General features: G+C 38.5%; 1 protein-coding gene across 1 annotated transcript in view; it reads right to left on the bottom strand.

Moving 5' to 3' along the window:
- Positions 1-26,385, bottom strand: part of LOC126334576 (Down syndrome cell adhesion molecule-like protein Dscam2) — a 290,611-nt gene that overhangs the window by 39,941 nt on the left and 224,285 nt on the right. Inside the window, exons 15-18 of the mRNA XM_049996963.1 lie at positions 25,743-26,011; positions 15,043-15,197; positions 14,911-14,928; positions 10,400-10,498 (exon numbers count right to left, since the gene is read on the bottom strand). Of these exons, the coding sequence (XP_049852920.1) occupies positions 10,400-10,498; positions 14,911-14,928; positions 15,043-15,197; positions 25,743-26,011 (541 nt within the window). The remainder of the gene's footprint in view (positions 1-10,399; positions 10,499-14,910; positions 14,929-15,042; positions 15,198-25,742; positions 26,012-26,385) is intronic.

Raw genomic sequence — 26,385 nt, forward strand, 5'->3', positions numbered from 1 at the left:
TGCCAGCACTCCTATCTAAAATCTTTCTCTTCAATAATGTATTTTTCGAGGTGTACCTTTCTAATTGTTTATCTCACTTTTTGTATTAGATGTAGTTTAACATGCCTACTAAAACATATGACTGTAAAATAAGTAGAATGCCTGGTTAGATGTAAGAGAGGGCCTGATGGCCCTAATCTTGCCAGGTTAAATAAATAAATAAATAAATAAATAAATAAATATCACTCTTAAATAGTGCGAACACACAAATAAGAAAATTTAATGGTTTAAATTAATATCCATAGCATTCACTTATAATATTGGTCTCGAAGATTAATAAGCTGGAAGAGAAGCTAAACTTCCACATATAATGTTGATCTTTTTAGCACGTGTTACACTTTAAGACAGATCACACAAATGTGCCAGTAAAATCTGTAATAACAATGTAAATGTCTGATCTTCTGGGCTCGAAATTCTTCTAAATGGTTGCCCTCAAAGAGTTGATTTTTAAATGAGAGTCAAACGCTTTGTGATTTTAGAAATTCATTGTGCATTCTTGCACATAGTTCATCTTGCATAAAAGGAAATTTGGTTTGAATGTAACGCTTTTCAAACCACCATTCACAATATTTTCCCACAACCTGTTAGAAATATGTTCATTTCAGTAGTTGTCAGAACGTATTGTACTTCATTTGATAGCTCGCTGCCGCAAAAATCCGTTTTTTATCATTTAATGTGAGGGCAATAAATGAAGAGGTAGCAACAAAATCACTAAACGTAGACGCAGGTCATGTGGTAACGACCCACCTCTCCACCACAACTCAGACTGCTCAGGTCATCACCCCCAGCATTACTATATTTCCAAACCGAGGCAATATTAGATAGTGGCCCTCAGCCACACTTCTACAACCACAAGCGATAGAAGATACTGCTCATATGAGACTGAACTGCACATGCGCAAGAGCTCGCCTGCAACTGCGCAAATGAAACTAATTTAAACAGTTGTCACGTCACGCTCATCGGAGGCAATTTGTTGTTATGAAGCATTGCATAGTTTTCCTAACGCCTTTGACACACTTTGCTATTGGCAGACGCTTGTATGAGCACTGTGTTGTGTTGTTGTATATGGTGAATTTCCTTTGCAATTTAAGTTTTATTTTCATTTTTCTTTCTCTCGTTCATGTTTTGTTGCTGCAGTATCACTCTGCACTAGTGGGATACAGTAATATCCTTTGTTAGAGTATTGGTTCTTACCAGTCAAAATCACAAAAATTTAACTGAAACCTAATACAACGAATAATTCCCGGAATTCTAAACAATTCCCGGGTTTTTCCCAGTTTTCTCCCGGATGAAAAAATTCCCGGGTTTTTCCCGGACCTCTCGGTTGTCCCGGGTCGTATAAACCCTGTATAAGTAGACCTTTAAGCAGTGTGTCACATTGAAGTTTCATTATTTAGCAAATGAATTTCACGAAACCCAAACTGGCAGAATAATTTGAGATCAGCACATTCAACATGCCAAGGATTCTCTATCAAAATGAAACAGCATCAAATATTTGAAATAGCTGCAAACCTGAATAAAATGTTCTTGGGTTTCCAACCGCATCAATTGCTTAAAACTACATGAGCTCTTGGCCAAGCACTCCTTGGCCATTGTCGAGTGGTATGACTGCCAGTGGGCTGTTGGTGTGCCCGTATATACACTATCTGCCAGCTGTGACACCACTGGTGCCTGTGACATTGCCATATATGGGCATGTTTTGAGTTGGCGTTCGATGTGATCGCTGGATCCCACACAGTGCTTAGCTGCAAGCCACTGTCACTATTCAGGGTGTTTGTGGTAATTTTTATTTCAATAACTTCCTTTATTAAACTGTCTCAGAAGCCATTAGTGTGAGCCACGACAGAGGTATAGTCAAATTTTACGTGGTGACCATTTTCTAATGCAGATTACCATGGATAGCGTAGGCGATAATACCTCTCATGTTCTTTCCTGCATTGTTACACAGTGCGCACTGTTTGTCTGAAATACTTCCGGCCACACTGACAAGGTATTTCGTACACTCCAGGTGTTCTGAGACCAACTGCGTCTTTAACTGGTCTCAGTAATTGATGGATTTTCGTTGGAGGTCTGAAAATTGATTTGATCTTGCCCAACACAGAGCCACAGATTGGCAGAAGAAAGTTTATTGTCCTACTCTTTGTCGGTGGTCTTATTCTGATATATCCCAGAAATCACTTCTTTCACTTGATGGACACTATGTAATGATGAAAGCACTGTGGTACTTCCAGCTGACAAGGGCAATGCCACCATAATTATGGAGTTCGAGGACTATGAGACGAAGATCTGTGCACTACTGAACGAAGATACTTATTGGAAGCTCCCACACAACCCGACATCAAGAATAGTAAGAAAAACATCAGAACTTCTTATGCGACCTTCAGTGGAAGACAGTGTCGTTAAGAATCATCTGCCACAGGTGCCTAGACCACCTACTGCTTATGGTTTACCGAAGACACACAAGGATGGGACACCATTTCACCTTATTGTGTACACAATAGGTTCTCCAACATACAAGCTGGTGAAGTACTTCACCAAGCTCCTCGCTGCACATGTGAGACACTGTGAACATCATATAAAAAACTCAGCAGAACTTATCAGCAGAATCCACCATCTACACCTTAGTGAGGATGTTATTATGGTCAGTTTTGATGATGTGGTTCTGTTTACAAATGTGCCTATCAAAGACATTTTGGACCTAACTTCCCAGTACTTTGTAAGTGACGTGGTCAAGCTATTTAGGTACACTCTTGCGTCCTCCTATTTTGTGTACAACGGCCAGTATTACAATCAGACAGACGCCGTAGCAGTGGGTAGCCCATTGGCTCCAGCTGTTGCAAACCTCTTCATGGAGAATTTTGAGGATATTGCCATAGATACTGCACCATTGAAGCTTAAGTATTTCTTTCGATACGTTGATGACACATTCGTCATTTAGCCACACGTACGCGAGAAACTAGACGAGTTTTTGGAGCACCTCAATCACATCAACAGTAATATCCACTTCACCATGTAGGTGGAAAAACATAATGCATTGCACTTCCCCACCATCCTTGTCCACCTTGGCCACAGCGTCTACAGAAAACCTACCCACACAGACCTGTGCCTGCACACCACCAGCCATCGTCACCAAGCACAGAAGCGCACAGTACTGCAAACACTGGTGCATCGTGCAAGAGCAATATCAGATGACAATACCTGCCCCACGAACTGAGCCACCTATGCAAGGTTTTCAGGAATAATGGCTACAGCACCCAACAAATGAAAGAAGTGATTTCTGGGATATGTCAGAATAAGACCACCAACGAAGAGTAGGAAAAGAAACTTTCTTTGCTGCCATTCTGTGGCTCTGTGTCAGGCAAGTTAAGCCACCTGTTGAAAAGACACATGATCAAATCAGTCTTCAGGCCTCCAATGAAAATCCATTAATTACTCAGACCAGTTAAAAATGCAGTAGGTCTCAGAACACCTGGAGTCTAAGAAGTACCTTGTGAGTGTGGCCAGAAGTACATTGGACAAACAGTGTGCATTGTGGAACAACGCAGGAAAGAAAATGAGAGGTATTATTGCCTATGCTATCTAGAGAAATCTGCATTTGCTGAGCATGCGTTAGAAAACGGTCACCACATAAAATTTGATGATACCTCTGTCGTCGGTCACACTAACGGCTTCTGGGACAGTCTAATAAAGGAAGCTATTGAAATAACAATTACCGCAAACACCCTGAATAGAGATGGTGGCTTGCAGCTAAGTGCTGAGTGGGATCAAGTGATCACGTGGTTGAAGAGGGCACATCGAACGCTGACTCAAAACATACCCACATGCGGCATTGTCACAGGCACCAGTGACATCACAGCCAGCAGCTAGTGTATATAAGGGAGCACCAACAGCCCATGGCAGTCATACAACTTGACAATGGCCAAAGGGTGATCACGTGGTTGAAGAGGGCACATCGAACGCTGACTCAAAACATACCCACATACGGCATTGTCACAGGCACCAGTGACATCACAGCCAGCAGCTAGTGTATATAAGGGAGCACCAACAGCTCATGGCAGTCATACAACTTGACAATGGCCAAAGGGTGCTTGGCCGAAAGCTCGTGTAGTTTTAAGCAATTGACAGGGTTGGAAACCCGAGAACATATGGTTCAATGTTACTGCCGCAAGACTCTGCATTCATACAGCTGTTTTTTATTTCTTGCAAATATTCTCTCAAATGGTACACCATATGTCTTAGTAAATAATTTTGGTGATAGTTAAGGTCATTCTGAGCATAGAAATGATTGGAAAATTAGACTATTTTTTTCTAGTTCATTTACTTACAATTGCAGTTTGGCTTCAAATGCAAATATTTTGTTGGTCATTTGTCCAATTATCTTGTTTGGTTCTTGCAATTCCAAATGAAATTAGTTGACATTTTGTATAACATTGGACAAAACATCAGTAAGCACCCACCATTCATTACTAAGTTCTGCATAATTTTTTCCGCCTTTTTTTTTTTTTTTTTTTTTTTTTTGTAAGAATAAAATAATTTCAGATTTCAAACTGACAAAACATTCCAGCACTTTTCCTCCGCTTAGCCATCTGAATGCAGTATTTTGGATATAATCAGTGTAACAATCTTGCAATTTCTACAGTGGTTCTTTACTTTTTCAGTGATTAAATTCACATGCACAAATGAAATAATGTCCTTTAATTTTCTATTTGAAATCTGACACACCAAACTTTCTTCACACAGTAAGCAATGAATGGGCAGTAATTGATAATTTCCATCCCCTCTTAATGAATTTTATCAAAGTATTGTTTTTGTCTGTCACTGACGGACAGCTATCTGTACACACTCATATTAAATTGCTTGTAGGTAAGCCATTTTTTAACAAAATCTTTATTGCATTCATAAAATCACAATCTTTTGTGTAACCTCTCATGATTATAATTGCCATAAAGTCTTCTCCTATTACCCCATCATCTGTGCAGTTGTTGTTGTTGTTGTTGTTGTGGTCTTCAGTCCTAAGACTGGTTTGATGCAGCTCTCCATGCTACTCTATCCTGTGCAGGCTTCTTCATCTCCCAGTACCTACTGCAACCTACATCCTTCTGAATCTGCTTAGGGTATTCATCTCTTGGTCTCCCTCTATGATTTTTACCCTCCACACTGCCCTCCAATGCTAAATTTGTGATCCCTTGATGCCTCAAAACATGTCCTACCAACCGATCCCGTCTTCTAGTCAAGTTGTGCCACAAACCTCTCTTCTCCCCAATCCTATTCAATACCTCCTCATTAGTTACGTGATCTATCCACCTTATCTTCAACATTCTTCTGTAACACCACATTTTGAAAGCTTCTATTCTCTTCTAGTCCAAACTATTTATCGTCCATGTTTCACTTCCATACATGGCTACACTCCATACAAATACTTTCAGAAACGACTTCCTGATACCTAAATCTATACTCGATGTTAACAAATTTCTCTTCTTCAGAAACGCTTTCCTTGCCATTGTCAGTCTACATTTTATATCCTCTCTACTTCGACCATCATCAGTTATTTTACTTCCTAAATAGCAAAACTCCTTTATTACTTTAAGTGTCTCATTTCCTAATCTAATTCCCTCAGCATCACCCGATTTAATTTGACTACATTCCATTATCCTCATTTTGCTTTTGTTGATGTTCATCTTATATCCTCCTTTCAAGACACTGTCCATTCCGTTCAACTGCTCTTCCAGGTCCTTTGCTGTCTCTGACAGAATTAAGATGTCATCGGCGAACCTCAAAGTTTTTACTTCTTCCCCATGAATTTTAATACCTACTCCGAATTTTTCTTTTGTTTCCTTTACTGCTTGCTCAATATACAGATTGTATAACATCGGGGAGAGGCTACAACCCTGTCTCACTCCTTTCCCAAAAACTGCTGCCCTTTCATGCCCCTCGACTCTTATGACTGCCATCTGGTTTCTGTACAAATTGTATATAGCCTTTTCCTCCCTGTACTTTACCCCTGTCACCTTCAGAAGTTGAAAGAGAGTATTCCAGTCAACATTGTCAAAAGCTTTCTCCAAGTCTACAAATGCTAGAAATGTAGGTTTCCCTTTTCTTAATCTTCCTTCTACGATAAGTCGTAAGGTCAGTATTGCCTCAAGTGTTCCAACATTTCTACGGAATCCAAACTGATCCTCCCCGAGGTCCGCATATACCAGTTTTTCCATTCGTCTGTAAAGAATTCGCGTTAGTATTTTGCAGCTGTGACTTATTAAACTGATAGTTCAGTAATTTTCACATCTGTCAGCACCTGCTTTCTTTGGGATTGGAATTATTATATTCTTCCTGAAGTCTGAGGGTACTTCGCCTGTCTCATACATCTTGCTCACCAGCTGGTAGACTTTTGTCATGACTGGCTCTCCCAAGGCCGTCAGTAGTTCCAATGGAATGTTGTCTACTCCGGGGGCCTTGTTTCAACTCAGGTCTTTCAGTGCTCTGTGATACTCTTCATGCAGTATCGTATCTCTCATTTCATCTTCATCTACATCCTCTTGCCTTTCAATAATATTGTCGTCAAGTACATCGCCCTTGTATAAACCCTCTATATACTCCTTCCACCTTTCTGCTTTCCCTTCTTTGCTTAGAACTGGGTTGCCATCTGAGCTCTTGATATTCATACAAGTGGTTCTCTTCTCTCCAAAGGTCTCTTTAATTTTCCTGTAGGCAGTATCTATCTCACCCCTGGTGAAATAAGACTCTACATCCTTACATTTGTCCTCTAGCCATCCCTGCTTAGCCATTCTGCACTTCCTGTCAATATCATTTTTGAGACGTTTGTATTCCTGTTTGCCTGCTTCATTTACTGCATTTTTATATTTTCTCCTTTCATCAATTTAATTCAATAGTTCTTCTGTTACCCAAGGATTTCTAGCAGCCTTCATCTTTTTACCTACTTTATCCTCTGCTGCCTTCACTACTTTATCCCTCAGAGCTACCCATTCTTCTTCTACTGTGTTTCTTTCCCCCATTGCTGTCAATTGTTCCCTTATGCTCTCCTTGAAACTCTGTACAACCTCTGGTTCTTTCAGCTTATCCAGATCCCACATCCTTAAATTCCCACCTTTCTGCAGTTTCTTCAGTTTTAACCTACAGGTCATAGCCAATAGATTGTGGTCAGAGTCCACATCTGCCCCTGGAAATGTCCTACAATTTAAAATCTGATTCCTAAATCTCTGTCTTACCATTATATCATCTATCTGATACCTTTTAGTATCTCCAGGATTCTTCCATGTATACAACCTTCTTTTATGATTCTTGAACCAAGTGTTAGCTATGATTAAGTTATGCTCTGTGCAAAATTCTACCAGATGGCTTCTTCTTTCATTTCTTAGCCCCAGTCCATATTCACCCACCATGTTTCTTTCTCTCCCTTTTCCTACTGATGAGTTCCAGTCACCCATAACTATTAAATTTTCGTCTCCCTTCACTACCTGAACAATTTCTTTTATCTCATCATACATTTCATCAATTTCTTCATCATCTGCAGAGCTAGTTGGCATATAAACTTGTAATACTGTAGTAGGCATGGGCTTCGTGCCTATCTTGGTCATAATAATGCGTTCACTATGCAGTTTGTAGTAGCTTACCCGCACTCCTATTTTTTTATTCATTATTAAACCTACTCATGTATTACCCCTATTTGATTTTGTATTTATAACCCTGTAGTCACCTGACCAAAAGTCTTGTTCCTCCTGCCACCACACTTCACTAATTCCCACTATATCTAACTTTAACCTATCATTTCCCTTTTTAAATTTTCTAACCTACCTGCCTGATTAAGGGATCTGACATTCCACGCTCCGATCCGTAGAATGCCAGTTTTCTTTCTCCTGATAACGACGTCCTCCTGAGTAGTCCCCTTCCGGAGATCCGAATGGGGGTCTATTTTACCTCCGGAATACGGAATATTTTACCCAAGAGGACGCCATCATCATTTAATCCTACAGTAAAGCTGTAGTTTCCCCTTGCTTTCAGCCGTTCGCAGTACCAGCACAGCAAGGACGTTTTGGTTAATGTTGCAAGGCCAGAACAGTCAATCATCCAGACTGTTGCCACTGCAACTACTGAAAAGGCTGCTGCCCCTCTTCAGGAACCACATGTTTGTCTGGCCTCTCAACAGGTACCCCTCCGCTGTGGTTGCACCTACGGTATGGCCATCTGTATCACTGAGGCACGCAAGCCTCCCCACCAATGGCAAGATCCATGGTTTATGGGGGGAGGCTGTGCAGTTATGCACAAATAATGTAGATTGAGCCATTGAAGCTATATCTGCACTGAAACCAGATGCAAGGCTAAAATATTTGCGTATTTTTACTTTATTTATTACTACATCAAACATATATATTGAGACACCTTCTACATGGTGGCAAAAGGTAGATTCTGAAAACATAAGCTTATTTATTTCAGCAAATATTTGTTTACTGTTTGAGAAACAGTGAAACAAAGTTTGAAAAACAATTATCATACATTGCTTCAGTAATTAAGCATCGGTGAATAACATTCAGTTACCTAATATTCTCCTCTGATTTTTTTAAAATCACAATTCTACACAGTGCCCTGCAATTATAATAACCACTATGGCAGACAAGCCATCTGGCAGTAGGTACTTAGCGATACCTTTGAGAATCCCGTTAGCATTATCATAAAATATGGATGAGAACCATAAGCCTCATGAATGCTTGATTCGGGTCACATGCATGCAGCCTATGGGCTGCAGTTTGACAACTACTGTTTTAGATAAATGCACTTTGTCCAAATGTATTATAGAGTATATTCCGTGTGTGAAGTGAAATACTGTATAGTTTACTGAAAAAAGTACCGAAAGGTAGGTGCGACGCTCCAGATACCCAATATTATGACGTAATGAATGGTGAAACAATTTTATATCTTTCAGATACCTTGTATCCAAATCATCTACCGTGTGCTGACAGATGCTGGCTTGAAGAAAGTCTTTTTATCAGTCCAAGTTTTCTTTCATGTAACTGGACAACCATTTGGTCAAGATGATTTTTTGAGCACTTGCCAATAATTGTTTTAGCATTTTAAAAGTAACCAGTTATTATATTACAGAAAACACTGGTCATGGTCATTCCTGTACATAAAATCAAAGTTACCTTTGCCTGGTGCACTATTGACTTGTGCCTATTGATTTCATTCTTGTTTCATTTATGACATGGACTGAAGAACCCATACCAAATCCATTGGGAAAATAAGTGGACAAAATCAGTTGGATTATTTTTAAATGATACAGACATTGGTGGTAAATGTGAATTCACAGTTGTTTTTGGTCACTGTTCAACATACTCAGCACTTGTTTTGCAGAAACCTCTCTCATAGTTAATTGTTTATTTGAAATGTATCATACTTCTCTCTTTGATATGCCTCTGAAATCAACCATTCAATACAACTTCAATCCCCTATGGTCCTGCATCATAGTCTGCATTTTTCAGTGTTTCCATGAGTGACTGCAAGTCCTGCACATTGACTGTCTTCAAGAAATTATTGTAAATTTGAAATCAGCCATACATTTCTTGATCAGTGAGAACGAAGGAGCAGCTCCTGTATAAAATTTCCCCAACTTTGGATTAACATCCTTACAAAGCTACCAGGGAAGAAGTTATAATTACATAGTATTCAAGGGCATAAGTTTGAATGAAATGTAGAAGCAGGAGTAAAATGCCAATTTAAAAAATAATTTCCACATGCATCAGTGACATTTCTCTTGGTTTCATAGAAGAACTGAAACACGTGTAAAGCCTGGATGTTATTGTAATCCTGTTCTTTAATTCAAACCTGATTTTCTTGTTTTTTATGGTTCATACTGCAAAACTGAGGTGGGTCATTGCAGATACCTCTTATTTTCTTAGTATTCAATGTCAAACGTGCATCTGTATCAAGTGAAAGGCTATTGCAAGCTTAATAGGGGTTTTTCTTTCCACAATCTTTCTGTCACAACTCGTGACAGCAGGGCATGCTTGCTGAATAGTCTTGTAACAGATGACGTGACACACAAGAAAGGTAGAAAGTAACTTCATTGTTGATACACAGTTTGATCCTCTTGAATGGTACCTAGAGAGCCACCAGTCTTAATGTACCTACCCAATGGATGGACCATCACTAAGTGTCACAGTACCGCACACAATGAAAAACTGTAAAGAGACAGGAGATTTAACACTTAACACAGATTATTGGCGCACGAACAGGTGAAAATTAATAACACATTCCAAGTGAAGAATCTTATAATATTAGTGATCAAACAATCTTATAATGATTGTGATTGAGCTTCGAAATCATGGTGTTCCTATATGCAATGTATTACCTTCAAGAACATGGCCAGCATCTGGTGGAAGCTCCCACTGTAGTGCAATGCTTGATGCAGTTGTTGAAGATATTTCTATCTCGCTTGGTACAAGTGGAACTGAAAATATTGTAGTTTTACATTACATTTCACCTAGAAATTTCACACAGAACATAAATTCATTTAACAAGTATATGGTATATACAACACAACATTTTTAAGACCTGCATGCAAACTGAGTAATAAACATATATACTTTCCTTGGCCCTGCACACAGAAGACACAGTGCACAATGGGCACAAGTATCAAACTGAATGTATCTACCCATATAATGGAAGTTATTGTGAGGGTATTTAGCACATGGAATAACAAGAGAGAAGTAACGTGATGATATGCGCCTGCCAGCATTGCAACACTATTATATATGCAACACTCTGCCCCCCCCCCCCATCCTCCAGAAGAACATGGTTTATGGTGTGGACATGCAGTACGCACCATGCAATGTCCACCACAAGAATGTCCTTCAATCAAGGAAACTTCCCCAGTCATATCCACAGCACAGCTGTTCTCCTAGTTTTTGTGGATTTAAACCACATATTCTGCGCACGTTAGGGATGTGCCAGTCAGCAGGTAACTTTCTGGCAGAGAGTAACAAACTGAACTACCGATCTCCTACTAATATAACCAATATCCTTATACCATAAAACTCAAAATCTTATAAAATAGTTCCTGGCTTTTTGAGATTGTAACCTACACAGAGAATTATCAGCGACTGTGTGCTCTGTATTTACTACCATAAATATTCTGTAATCAACAGATGTGCTACTTATGTCATGTAATGCTCACCGCATGGTATCTACACAAAATGGAAATAAAATAAAATTTAAACAAGTTCAAGCCAATCGACTAACTAGAAAAAAGACAAAGATATAGGGACAGACACTTCAGTAAATAGTTGTCAGTAATGTAACTAAAAAGTGTAACATAGAGGGAGTTGAGAAGTGAGATAAAGAGGGAATTAGAAATATGAATAAATATTTTGAAGTCATTATGGTTCAAGGAAAAGGGTAGTTTTAAAATTTTAAGTATCACTTACACAAACTAAATAGCGGAGATGCTGAGCCACAATAGTCACAATAAAAAGATTCAATAAAAAGATTCACATAGCTTTCGGCCATTAAGGCCTTTGTCAGCAGTACACACACACACACACACACACACACACACACACAAGCACAACTTGCACACACATCTGCAGTCTCAGGGAGCTGAAACTACACTGCTACACTGTAGTTTCAGCTCTCTGAGAGTGCAAATGTGTGTGCAAGTTGCACTTGCATGCACGCGCGCATGTGTGTGTGTGTGTGTGTGTGTGTGTGTGTGTGTGTGTGTGTGTGTATTGCTGACAAAAGCCCTAATAGCCGAAAGCTATGATGTGTGAATCTTTTTATTGTGCCTATCGCGGCTCAGCATCTCTACTATATGGTGAGTAGCAACTTTCCTTCTCTTGTATTGTTACATTCTATCCTGGATTTTCCATTGTTTGATTTACACAAACTAAAGTCACATAAACAATGTTCTGTTTGTTTACAGTTCAGGTACACAATGAAATATCTGAAACATCTCTGTGAGAACTGAAACAAAATGCCACAGACCATTTATGAAATGGAGTATCAGATGGGAATTCATTTTCTGCATTTGAAGGGAACGAACACTGACAACAGTTCATGCTGAGTTGGTAGTAGTGCATGGCAACAGTGCACCATCATATTTTTAAAGGCTGGTGTACTGTACTAGACAAAGTGAAAAATCAGTCATGGATAATTTTTCAAAACTTTCCAGAACATTTTCAATATGAAAGAAATTGCCATTTCCTTAATTCCACAACTACACCAGCTCAAAAATCTCACCAAACAGAAGCAGCAGTTGAAATGTTGTAGTTTTGTCAGGCCAATCAACGTGATTTTCATGTCCACTTAATCATGATGTAAAAATGCTGGGGGTGGCACAGTGATCCTGAAACAATGGAGGAAAGAAAGCAATGGAAACAAGTGTACTCACTACCACCAAGGAAGGTGAAGGCCCAACCATAATCAGGCAAGACGATGCTCAGCATTTTTTTGGGACTGCCATGGTGTGGTGCTAACAGATTATACTCATAGGAAGCCTGAACAACGCAGGAGCACTGCAAGAAGCTGTCAATGTGGTTGGCTTTGCTACAGACAATGCCTCAACTCATTCTGCTATCAAATGTTGATTCAACATGTTACAGTGCTGATTAGGGCTCTAGAAAAATTGTAGCACTTGCTGTTGAGTAATTCACATTTATTGTCATGTTTTGATGTTAACTCATCATCAGAACATCTGTCAAAAAATTACACATGTCATAAGAAACAAAATAGTACAGATTTTCTGAATCATGATTAACAAATTCTTTTTTTAAAAACATACTGGACAAACCTAAGAACATACAGAAGAAAAATATCTTTCTACATAATATGATGTCATGTGTGTGCTAACTGCTGCAGAGTACAAACGAGCATGAAATGCATTACAAGCTGGAGGTAAGAGAAATGACTTCCAGGTAGCATGAATACATAAGTGATGTGGCTAAGAATAGCTAATTGGAGTATAAAGAAAGAAGTGTGCTGTTAAAGTAAAATCTAAAAGAATAAACACTTAAAGGTATTATTGGTGGCATAGCCTATGCCTATTCAGAATGTTGCAATGACTGCATACACATTTCTATTGCTTTTTTAAGTGCCCATTTATTTTCATACACTCATTAGCTCTTTCATTTTGCACATTATGATTTCATTGTGTTTTACATGTTTTAATCTCTTCTTATCCACCGAATTCTTCCTTTTGTCTCTACCCCTTCTCTTGTATTTACTTTAACAAAATAAATTTAAAAATTAAGTAGTGATATTTGGTACACTGCTCTAAGTTCATATCGTATATATTGTTTTTTATTATGGTTAGTATTATATCGGTTCATGTTGTGTGTAATTTCATATCATTAAAAAAAGTATTCTTCCTTTTATCCCACTGTCTACTTCCTGTTTTTCGTTTACCAAATGTCTGTATGATGTCCATCCATTTTACTTGTAATATTTTTATATTTTTACCATTATTATTTATCCAGTATTTTGTTTTTACCACCTCTTATGATCCTTTTTATGATTTTTAAAGACGACTATTATTCCCATATATGATATTTTTAACATTATTCTGTGCAGTTTTATATTTTGTACATCTTAACACGTGAGGTGGCACAATGGATAGCTCACTGGACTTGTATTTGGGAGGAAAATAGTTCAAACCTGATTTAGGTTTTCTGTGATTCCCCTAAATTTCTTCAGACAGATGCCAGGATGGTTCATCTCAAAGGGCACAGCCAATTTCCTTACCCATCCTTGCCTGACCCAAGCTTGTGCTCCATCTCTAATGCCCTTGTTGTCGATGGGATGTAAAACACTAATCTATTCCTCCTCCATTTTGTATATCTTTAAGTATTTGTTATTTTACATCTTATTTTAATAATTAACAACTTGTTTTTCCATACCTCCATTAGTCACTCTTAGTTCCACTTCAGTCATGTACTCACACTATCTGGAGGTCATTTCTGTTAACTTCATAGCTTGTGATATGTTTCACACTCAGTTGTACTTTGGAGCAGTTAGCTCATACATGGCACTGTACTGTGTATGATGAACCCCACCATTCTTCTTTGGTATGTTCATAGGTTTGCCCAGTATGTTTTTAAAAAATTGTTAATTGTGACTCAGAAAATCTTTATGATTGTGTTGCTTATGACTTTTGTAATCTTTTGACAGGTCTTCTGTTGATGAATTAATCTCTAAATATATCAATAAATGTGAATTACCAAACACCAGGTGATAATTTTTTTTGAGCAATGTAACCAGCAATTATACAAGTTTTACAAAATGTTGTTTGACAATGGTTGCAATCATCCTACACAACTTCATGTAGCACCTATTCTTTTTCTTTTTTTTTTTTTTCAAGGAAAAAAGTTGACTCCCCATTCAGTTCACCTGTCATGGTGCCTAGTGACTTCAACAGATGAAGACATTGTTTGGCACAAATTTCCAGATAGGCAACAAGGATAGTTTAAGACAGAACGTTTCCTGAACAGCCAAAAGACAGATTTCTACAATCGAGGTCTCTAGGAAGTCATCTGTCATTGGAAAAAATGTGTTTTATTGAAGTGTGAATATGTAAGGAAGAGTAACATCTCCAACCTTCGTAGTCATAGCTTTATTTTTCAAGGTCAAATTTAAAACTTTATGATTACCTCTTTTGATGGAGATTAATTGGAAAGGCTGGAGGGTGGAGCATGTAATGTAAATAAGGTTAAGGAACTGAGGTATAGCAGCTCATGTTATTCAGATACCGATAACTGTTGAATGTTATTTTCTATTGCAGAATTGTAAGGTAGTGACACTGGAATGGCTACCTTACAGCTTTACATTTATATTTAAAAATGTAAGTAGTATTACTGACATACTTACTTCCTTTATTTTGACTCTCTAATGGGGCATGCGATTAAAGACACAAGATGAATTAATATAAAATATAATGATAATAACATTAAAAGTATTTATTTACATTTAAATCATCAGTAAATATACATATACATATACCATGGATTGTAACAAAATAGGCAATTTGGTCTCTTCCAAATATGTTTTCTGCTAAACAGGAGTAATTCCCAGCATCAGCTCTTTCAAGGGGACTGATGACAAGCAGCTTTCCCTGGATTATCTGGAGACGGCTGTCTTCTTGTATAGCATTCCCACTGAGAAAAGAAAGACAGGATGAAATAAGAAATGTAGCTGGAATATAGTCTAAAGGAAGTAAAATTAACTGAACTTGTCTTGTATGGGGTGTGTTTATTGAAGACTTTCCAAAAGTGACATTAACTGTAACTCAGCAGTTAATAAATTAACCTTTATGTGCCTAAACAGAAGGCTAATAGGTCCATGTCAGTCATGGCATTATAATACACCTAGAAGAGATTGGTGATAGTTCTTTTCTACGTTATTTAGATAGTGCCTTAAGTGGAAATTTCATGTAAGGCAATAGACTTCATAACAAAAGTTATTCCATTATTATTATTATTATAGAAATATACAGCATTTTAAAAAGACTTCAGCACTATAATTAAGAGAAGCAAGACTTCTTCTGTGAGACCAGAGATAAATTCTGGACTGGTTTCAAAAATGTGCATTTTTATCAAAGTCTTATTTGCCTCATTTAAAAGTAAGCATGTTGCTGATAAGTGAATGAAATTATAAGCAATTTTAAATAGTGAGTTGGCATGAATTCATATTATAAACTGTAATACTGGCTCATACTATTGCAGAACTTCCAAAAGAGGTGTGTTTGCTTGAAATTAGTCAGAAAATGTAAGCTGGTTCTGCACTGAGAATCATTTCAAGCACCATGTTCTTGAGATGACTCAAGAAAAACAAATCACTTTCTGCACTTACAGGGTACCACATGGCAGTTTATCAATATTCCAAGAGAAATTGGAACAAGTTATAAATTCCTAGACAACATGGGGGGATTTCAATATAAACTTTGCCAACAAGTCACATGGATCAACCAACATGAACAACCTACTAGCTATGATTAACATAGCCCACGCAGTTATCCATGTGTCTAACGCACTAATTTCCAGGCGGGAAGGCACGCCGGTCCCATGCACAAATCTGCTGCGTGGCTTAGTGTCAAGGTGTGGTATTTATGGTGGTTTTCCATCTGCCTCGGCGAATGCAGGCTGGTTCCCCTTATTCCACCTCAGTTACACTATGTCGGTGATAGCTGCGCAAACACTTTCTCCACCTACACATACACCGTAATTACTCTACCATGAAAACATTGGGGTTACACTCATCTGGTGCAAGACATTCCTGAGGGGGTCCACTAGGGGCCAAACCGCACAATAACCTTGTGTTTGGCAGGGGGTGGCGGTGGAATAAGTGGCCTGCTGTAGGCTGTTGTAGGGTTGTGAACCACTGAGGGCTATGGTGGGGATAAAGTCTTTCCATCATTTCTAGGTCCCCAGTTCTATACAATACAATACAATGACTAACTGCCTACATGAATAACACCCACATCCTGCACCTCAGTAGATACCAGATTAATAAACACTAATTCTACTCCTGCACTCAGTTTCCAAAACTTACTCAATGGGCTTTCTGACCATGAGGGCCTCTTACTTAAGCTTAAACAAATGGATGTGAACAAACACTTATTACTAACAGTCATGTAAAGATATCAACACTTGAATGTTAACTGAGCACCTGCTAAAGCACAAGACCTGGGAAAATGTCTATCTCTAGGAAAACACTGAAAAGAAACAAAAAATATTAGATGATAATTTGTGTCATAGCTTTAACATAGCCTCTTCCCTCAGATAATCTACAGAAAACCCACTGAGAAGCAATGGATGCAAAGGATGGATCACCAAGGGAATAATTGCCTCCCGTGCAATCAAGAAAACAAACATTTTACACAGAAAGTAAGACAAACAGTGATACAAACTTCTAAAGATGCTTATGAAACTATGAAAAAATCCTCAAGAAGGTAATTACTAATTCAAAGCAGATCTCTAACCACTAGTTTATTGTGAACTAGGGTAACATGAGTAAAGCACATTGGAAAGTTGTCCATGGTCCCATAGGAACCTAAACTGAATGTGTCTCAGCTGAATACCTCCAGCCAAATGAAACAAATATATCTGATTGAAAACAGGTTATTGAACATTTTAACTTTCATTTTTTCAAAGGTTACCGATATCTAGTGTCAGGAATCACTATGCCAGCAGTATCACGCAAGGCTATAATCCCAGAATCAGACAGGTCAAATTTCCTGATCCCATTAACCAAGTAAATGGTATCAAACATTGTAAGAGCCACATAATCATCATTTCCACATGTCACACCACTATATAATGTGATCAATAGCACAATAAGCAGAGGATGTTTCACAGAAGTATTAAAGGCCTCGAATGTGATTCCAATCTTCAAAGGGGGACTGTTATGATGTAAATAATTATGATCTTACTGCCATACATCCAGCTATATCCAAGATATTTCATAAAATCATATGCAATAGAATCATAGCATTTCTAGAAAAAATGAAATCATTGACCAAACACCAACTTGAATTTAATGAAATGAGGACTGGTATTAATTTTACTAACCAAATTCTTAAAACTAATGATCAATATGAATTTTTTCTTGACTTTTCACTGGAATTAGTAAAGCTTTTGATCTCATAAATCACTCACTGTTCCTTAAGAAGCTAGAATCATGTGGCATCAGAGGTATAGGAAATAATTGGTTTAAATCCTATCTCACCATATTAAGCAAATGGTAGAACTCACAAGCCCTGAATCTATAAAAGTTTATTCTGACAATGCCCTGACAAGCTGTGGAGTCCCACAAGGGTCAGTACTGAGCCCTCTTCTCTTTGTCCTCCTTTTCAATGACCTTCCTATAAATGTCCCAAACATTTCCCTTGTGTTGTTTGCAGATGACACAAACTTGCTCTTCCGTTCAGACTCAGTTCTGAAATTGGAACTCAAAATTAATGACACAACTGAAAGACTCCTCTCAAGACTCCACTACAGTAAATTATTTTTAAACATAAACAAGACAGCTCATATGATCTTCTACCCTTCCCGAAACCATCCTGCCCACATGGAACCCTTGCAGATTTATGGCAAAGAAACTGAACTAGTAACAAAAACAAAGTTTTAGGGAGTCTGGATTGACAGTTCACACCAGTGGGACCCCTAAATGGAAAAATTGTTAAATAAGCTTGGTGGTCTCTGCTATGATTTCAGAATTCTTGGGCAATCATGTGATATAAACATACTAAAAACTAATGAGTCTGTCTGCATGGTCATCCTCTGCAGTACAGAAATAATTGCTTTGTAAATAACAAATGCCTTCTCTTGCTGCATTGTAAACTACAGTGCAGCAAGAGGAGGCAATTTTTATTAACATAACAAACACTAAAAACTGTTTATCATGGGCTTGTGCAATCAATAATAGCATATTGTATCCCCCTTTTTCATGGGGGGGGGGGGGGGGGAGGGGGAGATTCTCGCACAATACTTTACAACGAGCAAAAAAGAATAATAAAATGATGAAGAGAGCACCACTACAAGCTGCCAAACAACCCATCTTCAGAGAGCTTAACATATTGCCATACTCTGCAAGCCCCATGAACTGAATAGCTGAGTGTGCCTAGTACCCCTGCTACCCATTCACTTTCCTGTCCCACTCCTTAATGTAGCAAGGGAAAAATGAATGTTTATATGCCTCTATATGAGCCATGATTGTCTCTGTGGTCCTTATGTGAGATCTACATCCGTGGAAATAGAACTGTTCAGCAATCAGTTGCAAATGCAGGTTCTCTAAACTTTCTCAATAATGTTTCACAAAAAGAACGTTGTTTTACCTCCAGGCAAAAAACGTTCATGGGGAATTTCCGTAACTGTTGTGTGCTGAACAAAACTACCAGTAACAAATCTAGCAGTATGCCTCTGAATTAATTCATTGTCTTCCATCCCGAACATTTGTGCAGTACTCAACCCTGGGTCACAATAGCATGCCATAAGTGGTGTCCTTTACAGATGAGTTACACTTTCCAAGAGTTCCCTCAGTAAACCAATGTCAACCAATCGCTGTCCCTACAACTGACTTCCACTGTTAGATAATGATGCCTGGATTGTAGGGCTAGTTAAGGATGGAAAGAAAATCTCTTTTGAGTTGGATGAAGGGGCACATGCCACGTATCAGGATTGGTGCAAATATTCCTGTAAAGACAAGTTCTGCAGAGTCAATTCATTATGATGCAACACCTGCATATTTCGTTAACATTGCTGTCAAAGTTGTGAAAGAAAACTGTCCACTGCCTCTGTAATTGTAAAGTCTTTGACTAGCTCCACTTTACTGGGAAGAAACTGCACAGACCCATTCCACATAACTGTGACAATACTGAAAAAATACATCAGGCTAAACAATTAGAAGTTTGCTGCCAACAAACAGATCCATTAGGATAACTTGTGTAGGTATATCATGAGATTTTTACCAAAAAAATATTTAGTTTATTTATTTGACCTGAACTGATAATGATCATCAAGCCCTCTCTTACATCAGACCACAGTTTCACACATACAGTATCTTAGAAACTTTAAAAAGATCCATTTGGACCCTATCGATAAGAGATGGAGCACATCCTAATGCTCTTCATGCCAAGTCATTTTCCCTATATCACCAAACTATTGTAGAAAATAAAATACAAAACTTGGATGTGGAAAAGAAAAAAATGCAAAGTTATCAGATGATGATTTAGTCAAAATCAAATGGATTACACCCTTTGCTGTTATCATTCAGCATACAAAGAGGGAAACTGAAGGTATTTTAAGTGAAGTATTAGCCTTACTTTGTCATTTCACAATATCCCTTACCAAATAGCGGAGATGCTGAGTCGCACATAAGTACAACAAAAAGACTCTCAGAATTACAGCTTTCAGCAGTTAAGGCCTTCATCAACAATACGCACATACATGCATACATGCATACAGACACACACACACACACACACACACACACACACACACAACTCATACGCATTACTACAGTCTCAGGCAACTGAAACCCCACTGTGTGTGTGCCTATCATTGACAAAGGCCTTAAAGGCCACAAGCTATAACTGTGAGAGTCTTTTTTTTGTGCCTATCTGCAACTCAGGACAACCATTATTTGGTGAGAAGCAACTTTCCTTCTCATAATGTTGTTCCATTCTATTTCACTTATCCCTTGGCAAAGACGGATGATATTTTTAATAAGCTAGAAGGAGAAAAGAATTCTCTAAATGTGTCTTATAGAGTGCCTCGTAACAATACGGAATAGATGAGCCATCTCAAGATTTGCAAACCATTGTAACTCTTTGGGGCTTGTATAAGCTAACTAGACTTGCTTCTGGAATTGCATGATTAAACAAACATGGATAATATTTGTAGTAACCTGCACATTACTGCACCTTCATGCCACTACTGCAGCGTGCATAACACATCTGGGTGCTGTGCTGTTTGGCTGGTCCAGGCCCCTAGCAGAGGCTGCTGACAGTGGACATCACCTCAGCAGCTGGTAGCCAGCAACCCCTCACTGCCAAATACTCTTTATATTGCCATGCACTGGCTCCAGCCAGTAATCCTGAACATGTCATGAAACTGTATTGTACTACCATATTGAATTGTGTTCAGGGTCAGAACACTAATCATGTTGTTAAGAAAACATTTTGGTACCTTCATGACGCTATCATCATAAGCATCTCCCTAGCAGAGCAGTTGTTGTGTTTAGTTGAATAACTGAAAGGTATTACAAAATAGAACTAACATTTGAAAATTGTAAAAAGTTAGTTTTTCAAAATAAGGTGGAATTTTGTGATCACATTGATAAAATGAGTTGAACACTACCAATGGAAAAGAAGTAGTTTTACAGAAAGACATAAAGCCAACAATCCAAATTCATACATTTGTCATTTCATAGTACCATGAATTTCTGAGGGAATTTATTACCACACCTGTCTAAGGACTTAAGTTTCTGTATTCATGCACCAACAACCTGAAGTTTGAATGGTGTGCAAAATGCAACAAAGCATTCAAATAAGCCAAATGTGTGTTTCTGTCACAAAACATTTTGTATTATTGTGATCCAAATTTTCCACTAGTTTTAGCTTGTGGTGCTGCTAAGTCAGATATAGGTGCATCTCTTTCTCATGTTTTTCTTGTTAGAATTGTAAGACATTCAATGTTTGCTACTGCCACCTGGAGCAAAGAAGAATAAAATTATATATCTTGGATAAGAAGGATATAGCCGCTGTATGAAGTCTAAAAAAGTATGCTCTGCTCTAAGAGGCATCACCTTACTTTCATAGTACATCATAAACCATTCATCTATAATTTCAGTTACAGAGTTTTGCTGCCTTCCATTTGTAATAGCAGACTGCAAAAGTGGGCTTGAATTTTAATCTCCATAAGATAGTGATTTTAAATATGGTAAAACTGATAACAGTGGCAATGCTGGTGTTTTATCAAGATTGTTATGACCTAGACAGATTGAACCAACTGTGCTGTATATGTAAATTTTCTCATGGCTTATAGGGCCCTTATTACAGCAAAAGAAATTTCCAAAGGGACTGCCACAGATAATATGTTACCTGTTTTCATGATTTATGTCAAAAATAACCAATGATCAAACAATATGCCAGACATTCTTAAAGAGTATTCAATGCATTGTAATGATGACTTTGCTGAACAAATATGTACTGTAGAGAATTGAAATTTCGAATAGTCGAAGACCCAGTGGTGGATACAGAAAAACCTCAAGGAGGGGATGCTAAAGGTACCTATATTATGAGTTAGGTATGGGAAACTATTGTTACGTTATTAGTAAAAATATTGTTATAAGTCTGTTACAAGACTCATTACAATATATTGTTACAAATATTTTTACTGAGAAATTACTAAGAATTACTATTATTAATACTTTACAAACAACTGATCACTCTCACTCTTGACTAATCTGCACACATGCACTTGCTGCAACTAGGACATTTTACTTATTCATTCTTCAGTCTTAATATTTCTGCTTCTGAATGTAAACTAGCTTACTATTCGGCAAATAGGCTGCATTTATATGCTACATGTTGAAGGTTCTCTTTACAAGAAAACAGTAGAATATTCACAACTTTTCTCGAACAAATGCCAAACAGAATAACGTATTAAGATCACTAGAATGGCCGTGACTTTTCTTTTAAGAATGTGTTAGCTATATGTGTGCCAGACAGAAATGTATAAAACATGACGACACATACATGCATGCTACAACTACTTGATAATTCGATTCAGTCGAGTCGACTGACGAAATGTGCAGGTGGCAGTGCGGGCGGCCCCGCATAGGTGGCGGTGGGGAGGGGGGGGGGGGGGGGGGGGGGAGGCACACCCACATATCTATCTGCCAATGCTAAGACATTAGATTTTAAAAGAAATATACACAGGCCATTTGGGTATCACTAAAGCCAAGTCTGTTGCTCAAAGACTTGTATGGTGGCCTGGACTGGAAAAAGAAATACAGAAAGAGACTCTGCTTGCAATGGATGTTATGGGTTTGGTAACATACCACCAAAGGACCATTACATTTGGGAATGGGTCAGAGAGCCATGGGAGATACTTCACATCAATTTTGGGGAGTTTTCCAAGCTGATGTATCTCACTGTAGTATCTGATGTATCTCCCAGATCCCTACTCATCACTGTCGATGCAACCTTACTACAGAACAACATTCCACATCCCTCATGCCTGTGGCCTTGCCATGATTGAACACTACCTTTCCCAACACCCTGCAGATTCCAAACCCACCACTTCATTCCTCATACACCTAACCAAGTACATGCTAACTCTTAACTTACTTCACTTTTCATGGGACGGTACACAGACAAATTCATGGCACAGTCATTGGAATTAACGTGGCACCCTCCTAAGCCAACCTCTACATGGGCCACCTAGAGGAAACATTCCTAACTTTCCAAAACCCCAAACTCCTGGTCTGGTTTAGGTTTACTGATGACATCTTTATAATCTGGACCCAAGGCTAGGACACTTTACCCTAATTCCTCCACAATATCAACACCTTCTCTCCTATTCACTTCACCTGGTCCTCTTCCACCTACTGCACCACCTTCCTAGATGTTGATCCCCTCCTCTCACATGGCTCCATGACACCTCAGTTCTCATCAGACCCAACAATCACCAGCAGTTCAAGCACTTTGACAGCTGCCACCCCTTCCACATCAGAAAATCCCTTCCATACAGTGTGGTCATCTGTGACAGATGCATCTGCAGCGATGCTGATGGGCTCATAAAAGCCTTTGCACACAGGTAATACCCCTCAGACCTTATTCACAAAGAGATCTTCAATGAGATACCCTTGTATAGATCTGATCCTCACATCCATCCCAAGAATCATCCACAAAGAAATGCCCTGCTTGGTACCCAGTGCCACACCAGTCTGGAACAACTAAACCATGTTCTTCATCAGGGCTTTGATTATCTATCATCATGCCTGAAATGAGTGACAACCTACTCAAGATACTTCCATCCCTCCCAAAGTGGTGTTCCACTGCCTACTGAACCTCCAAAAAATTTTAGTCCATCCCTACGCCACTCCCTCCCTCAATCCCCTACCACAGGGATCATTCCCATGTGGAAGACATACCCAATCCACCCACCCACCATCACTTACTCTGGTACTGTCACAGGCTTATCCTACCCCATCAGGGACTGGGCCACCTGTGAAAGCAGCCAAGTTATATACCAGCTCTGCTGCAACCACTGCACAGCATTTTACATTGGTATGACAAGCAACCAGCTGTCAACTAGAATAAATGGCCACTGCCAAACTGTTGCAAAAACAAGGTGGACCCCTCAGTGGCACAACATACAACAAAGCACAACATGGAAGATTTCAATGGCTGCGTAACAACCTTTGCCACCTGGATCTACCCCACCATCACCAGCTTTTCTGAGCTACACAGATGGGAAGCTATCTCTGCAGAATATTTTTCATTATAACAACATTCTTGGTCTAAGCCTAAGGTAACTCACAGACCCCCACCTCCATCTCACACTTTGTATGTGTGTGTGTGTGTGTGTGTGTGTGTGTGTGTGTGTGTGTGTGTGTGTGTGTGTGTGTGTGTGTGTGTGTGTGTACACAAATATCCTACCCTCTGCCCCAGTACATCTGCCCAAAGCTAAGTAGCTAAGTGTGTGCCATTATCTCATGCCCTAGTCTATGAAATCATGTGCCAGTCATCTGCCAGCAACCCTATCTATCTGCGCCCATAGCTATCCCACAGATGGCTCCTAACTCTCCTAAAAGCTGCTACATGCTGCCCCCCAACCTCATTTCCTTCCCCCTGCCTCCCTCTATTCCTCACACCACACCCCACCCCACAACCCCACCTCACTCCAGTACACTCACTGGGGGCCAGGAAAGAGCTGGCAGCCAACTGAGCACAATGAAGGGAGACAGGCATGTGCATGTGACTGAGCAAGTGTGGATGTGTTTTTGTGCATGTTTTTCCCACAAACTTGAAAAAGGAAGTATGTTCCAAAAGCTGGCCAAGATCTATACCTTTCATTTGTATAGCTATTGATGATGCAACATTTCTGCCTTTCAGTTAGTTGTCTCTTTTATTCCTAAATAATTCACAATTCCCAATCAGAACTTTTCATACATTCTTTTGATTTTTATGTTTATTATTTTGTGGTAAACGAAAATTCAGTCTGTATGGGCAGACCTGTTTGTGCAGTGATGCCCAAGTTTGTGTGCAAAAACTACTCACCTGAAATACTTGCAATCTCAAATGTTTGAACAGATCTTTACAGTGAGCCTGATTACTATTATTCCATCATGGATTTTCCATAGTTTGATTACTATTTTTGGTTGATATTCTTAAGGCCCTTTTCTACACTTCAAAAGCTGTATTCATATTTTGTGCATTTTTTCCCCAAAAAAGAATTCTGTGGCTGAGAATTGCAGGCCTAACTAAATGACACTGGCTGTTACATATTGATGACATTATGTTTCTAATATCTATGTGTATTCACATCATTTCAACTAAGAATCAATTTTCATTCAAAAAAATTTGTTTCTGTTACACACTCCATAAGGATCTGTCGAAGGGAAATTAGTGCATTTATTTTTTGTAAATTTGTACCTTGTGCTTTTGGTTTTCTAACATACTTGAGTATGTTTATAATGAATCTATGAAACAAAAAGTACATCTGTGTATCTTTAATAATAGAATATTATATTCTGCTGACAGAAATAGTATGTGGTGAGTGAATGTTGTGGACACGCTTTTTATCTGACTTTCGGGAATGACCAATGGATAATAGGGTTTAGAGTATGAGTAGCTTAAGGCTAAATTTAAAAAAAATGAATAGATGCCATTTTACAAATTTGGGAAAGGGCACATATATCTTGTATCGAAATAAGAATGAAACCCCAGTGTCAGTTGTGATTAAGGTGAAAGATTTCAACATCTAGTATTCGTTAGTAATTGAGTAAATTATTCTCAAGAGTATATATACATCAGTGTAGGCTTCTATAGCACTATGTATGATTTATCCTAGTCAACTACTATCTCATGAGTGTGATTTCAACAGTGAATTTTTATTTTGTGGCTCAACATTATTTTCTGTTCTTTATACCTAATTCTGTAACACAACAATGTGTAACAGCATAAGAATACTTACTTCTTCCTCCAATAGTATTGTGGAGCAGGCTGACCAACAGCCAGACATGACAATTTTAAATCTTCATGTAGAAATCCAACAACATGCTGGCTAAATGGAGCAATTTGTGCTGGGGCATGGTCAGTTGTTGCTTGCACCACATGCCTTGATTCTGCTCCTTCTCCTACTGCTGTGAAGGCTGTTACCCAGAACTCATATCGGTTGTGTGTCTCCAAGTATGAAATAGTATAGTATGTCTGCTCACTGGGAATATCAAATTGATCTGCATCCTGGAAGAATCATAATTAATTACAACACAACATAACACATTACTGCCATATTTATACACCTACAATAAGTATAATGAAAAATTTCTCTGAATCATAGTCATAAGATCATTTTAACTTATACAAAAAAGCAATACAAATCATCTTTACAAAGGAAGAATGCAAGCTAATTTGCAAAATAGTATAACAGAACTACTACATCATATTCATATCTATCTGACAAAAGTGCTATGTGATTAATCTTTTATTTAAATAAAATAGAAAGAAACTTCCACATGGGAAAAATATATTAAAAACAAAGATTCCAATACTACCAAGCGGGAAAGTGCCGGCAGACAGGCACATGAACAAAACACACAAACACACACACAGAATTA

This window comes from Schistocerca gregaria, chromosome 2 (genome assembly GCF_023897955.1).
Source record: "Schistocerca gregaria isolate iqSchGreg1 chromosome 2, iqSchGreg1.2, whole genome shotgun sequence".
In the NCBI taxonomy this organism is placed as follows: Eukaryota; Metazoa; Arthropoda; class Insecta; order Orthoptera; family Acrididae; genus Schistocerca; species Schistocerca gregaria.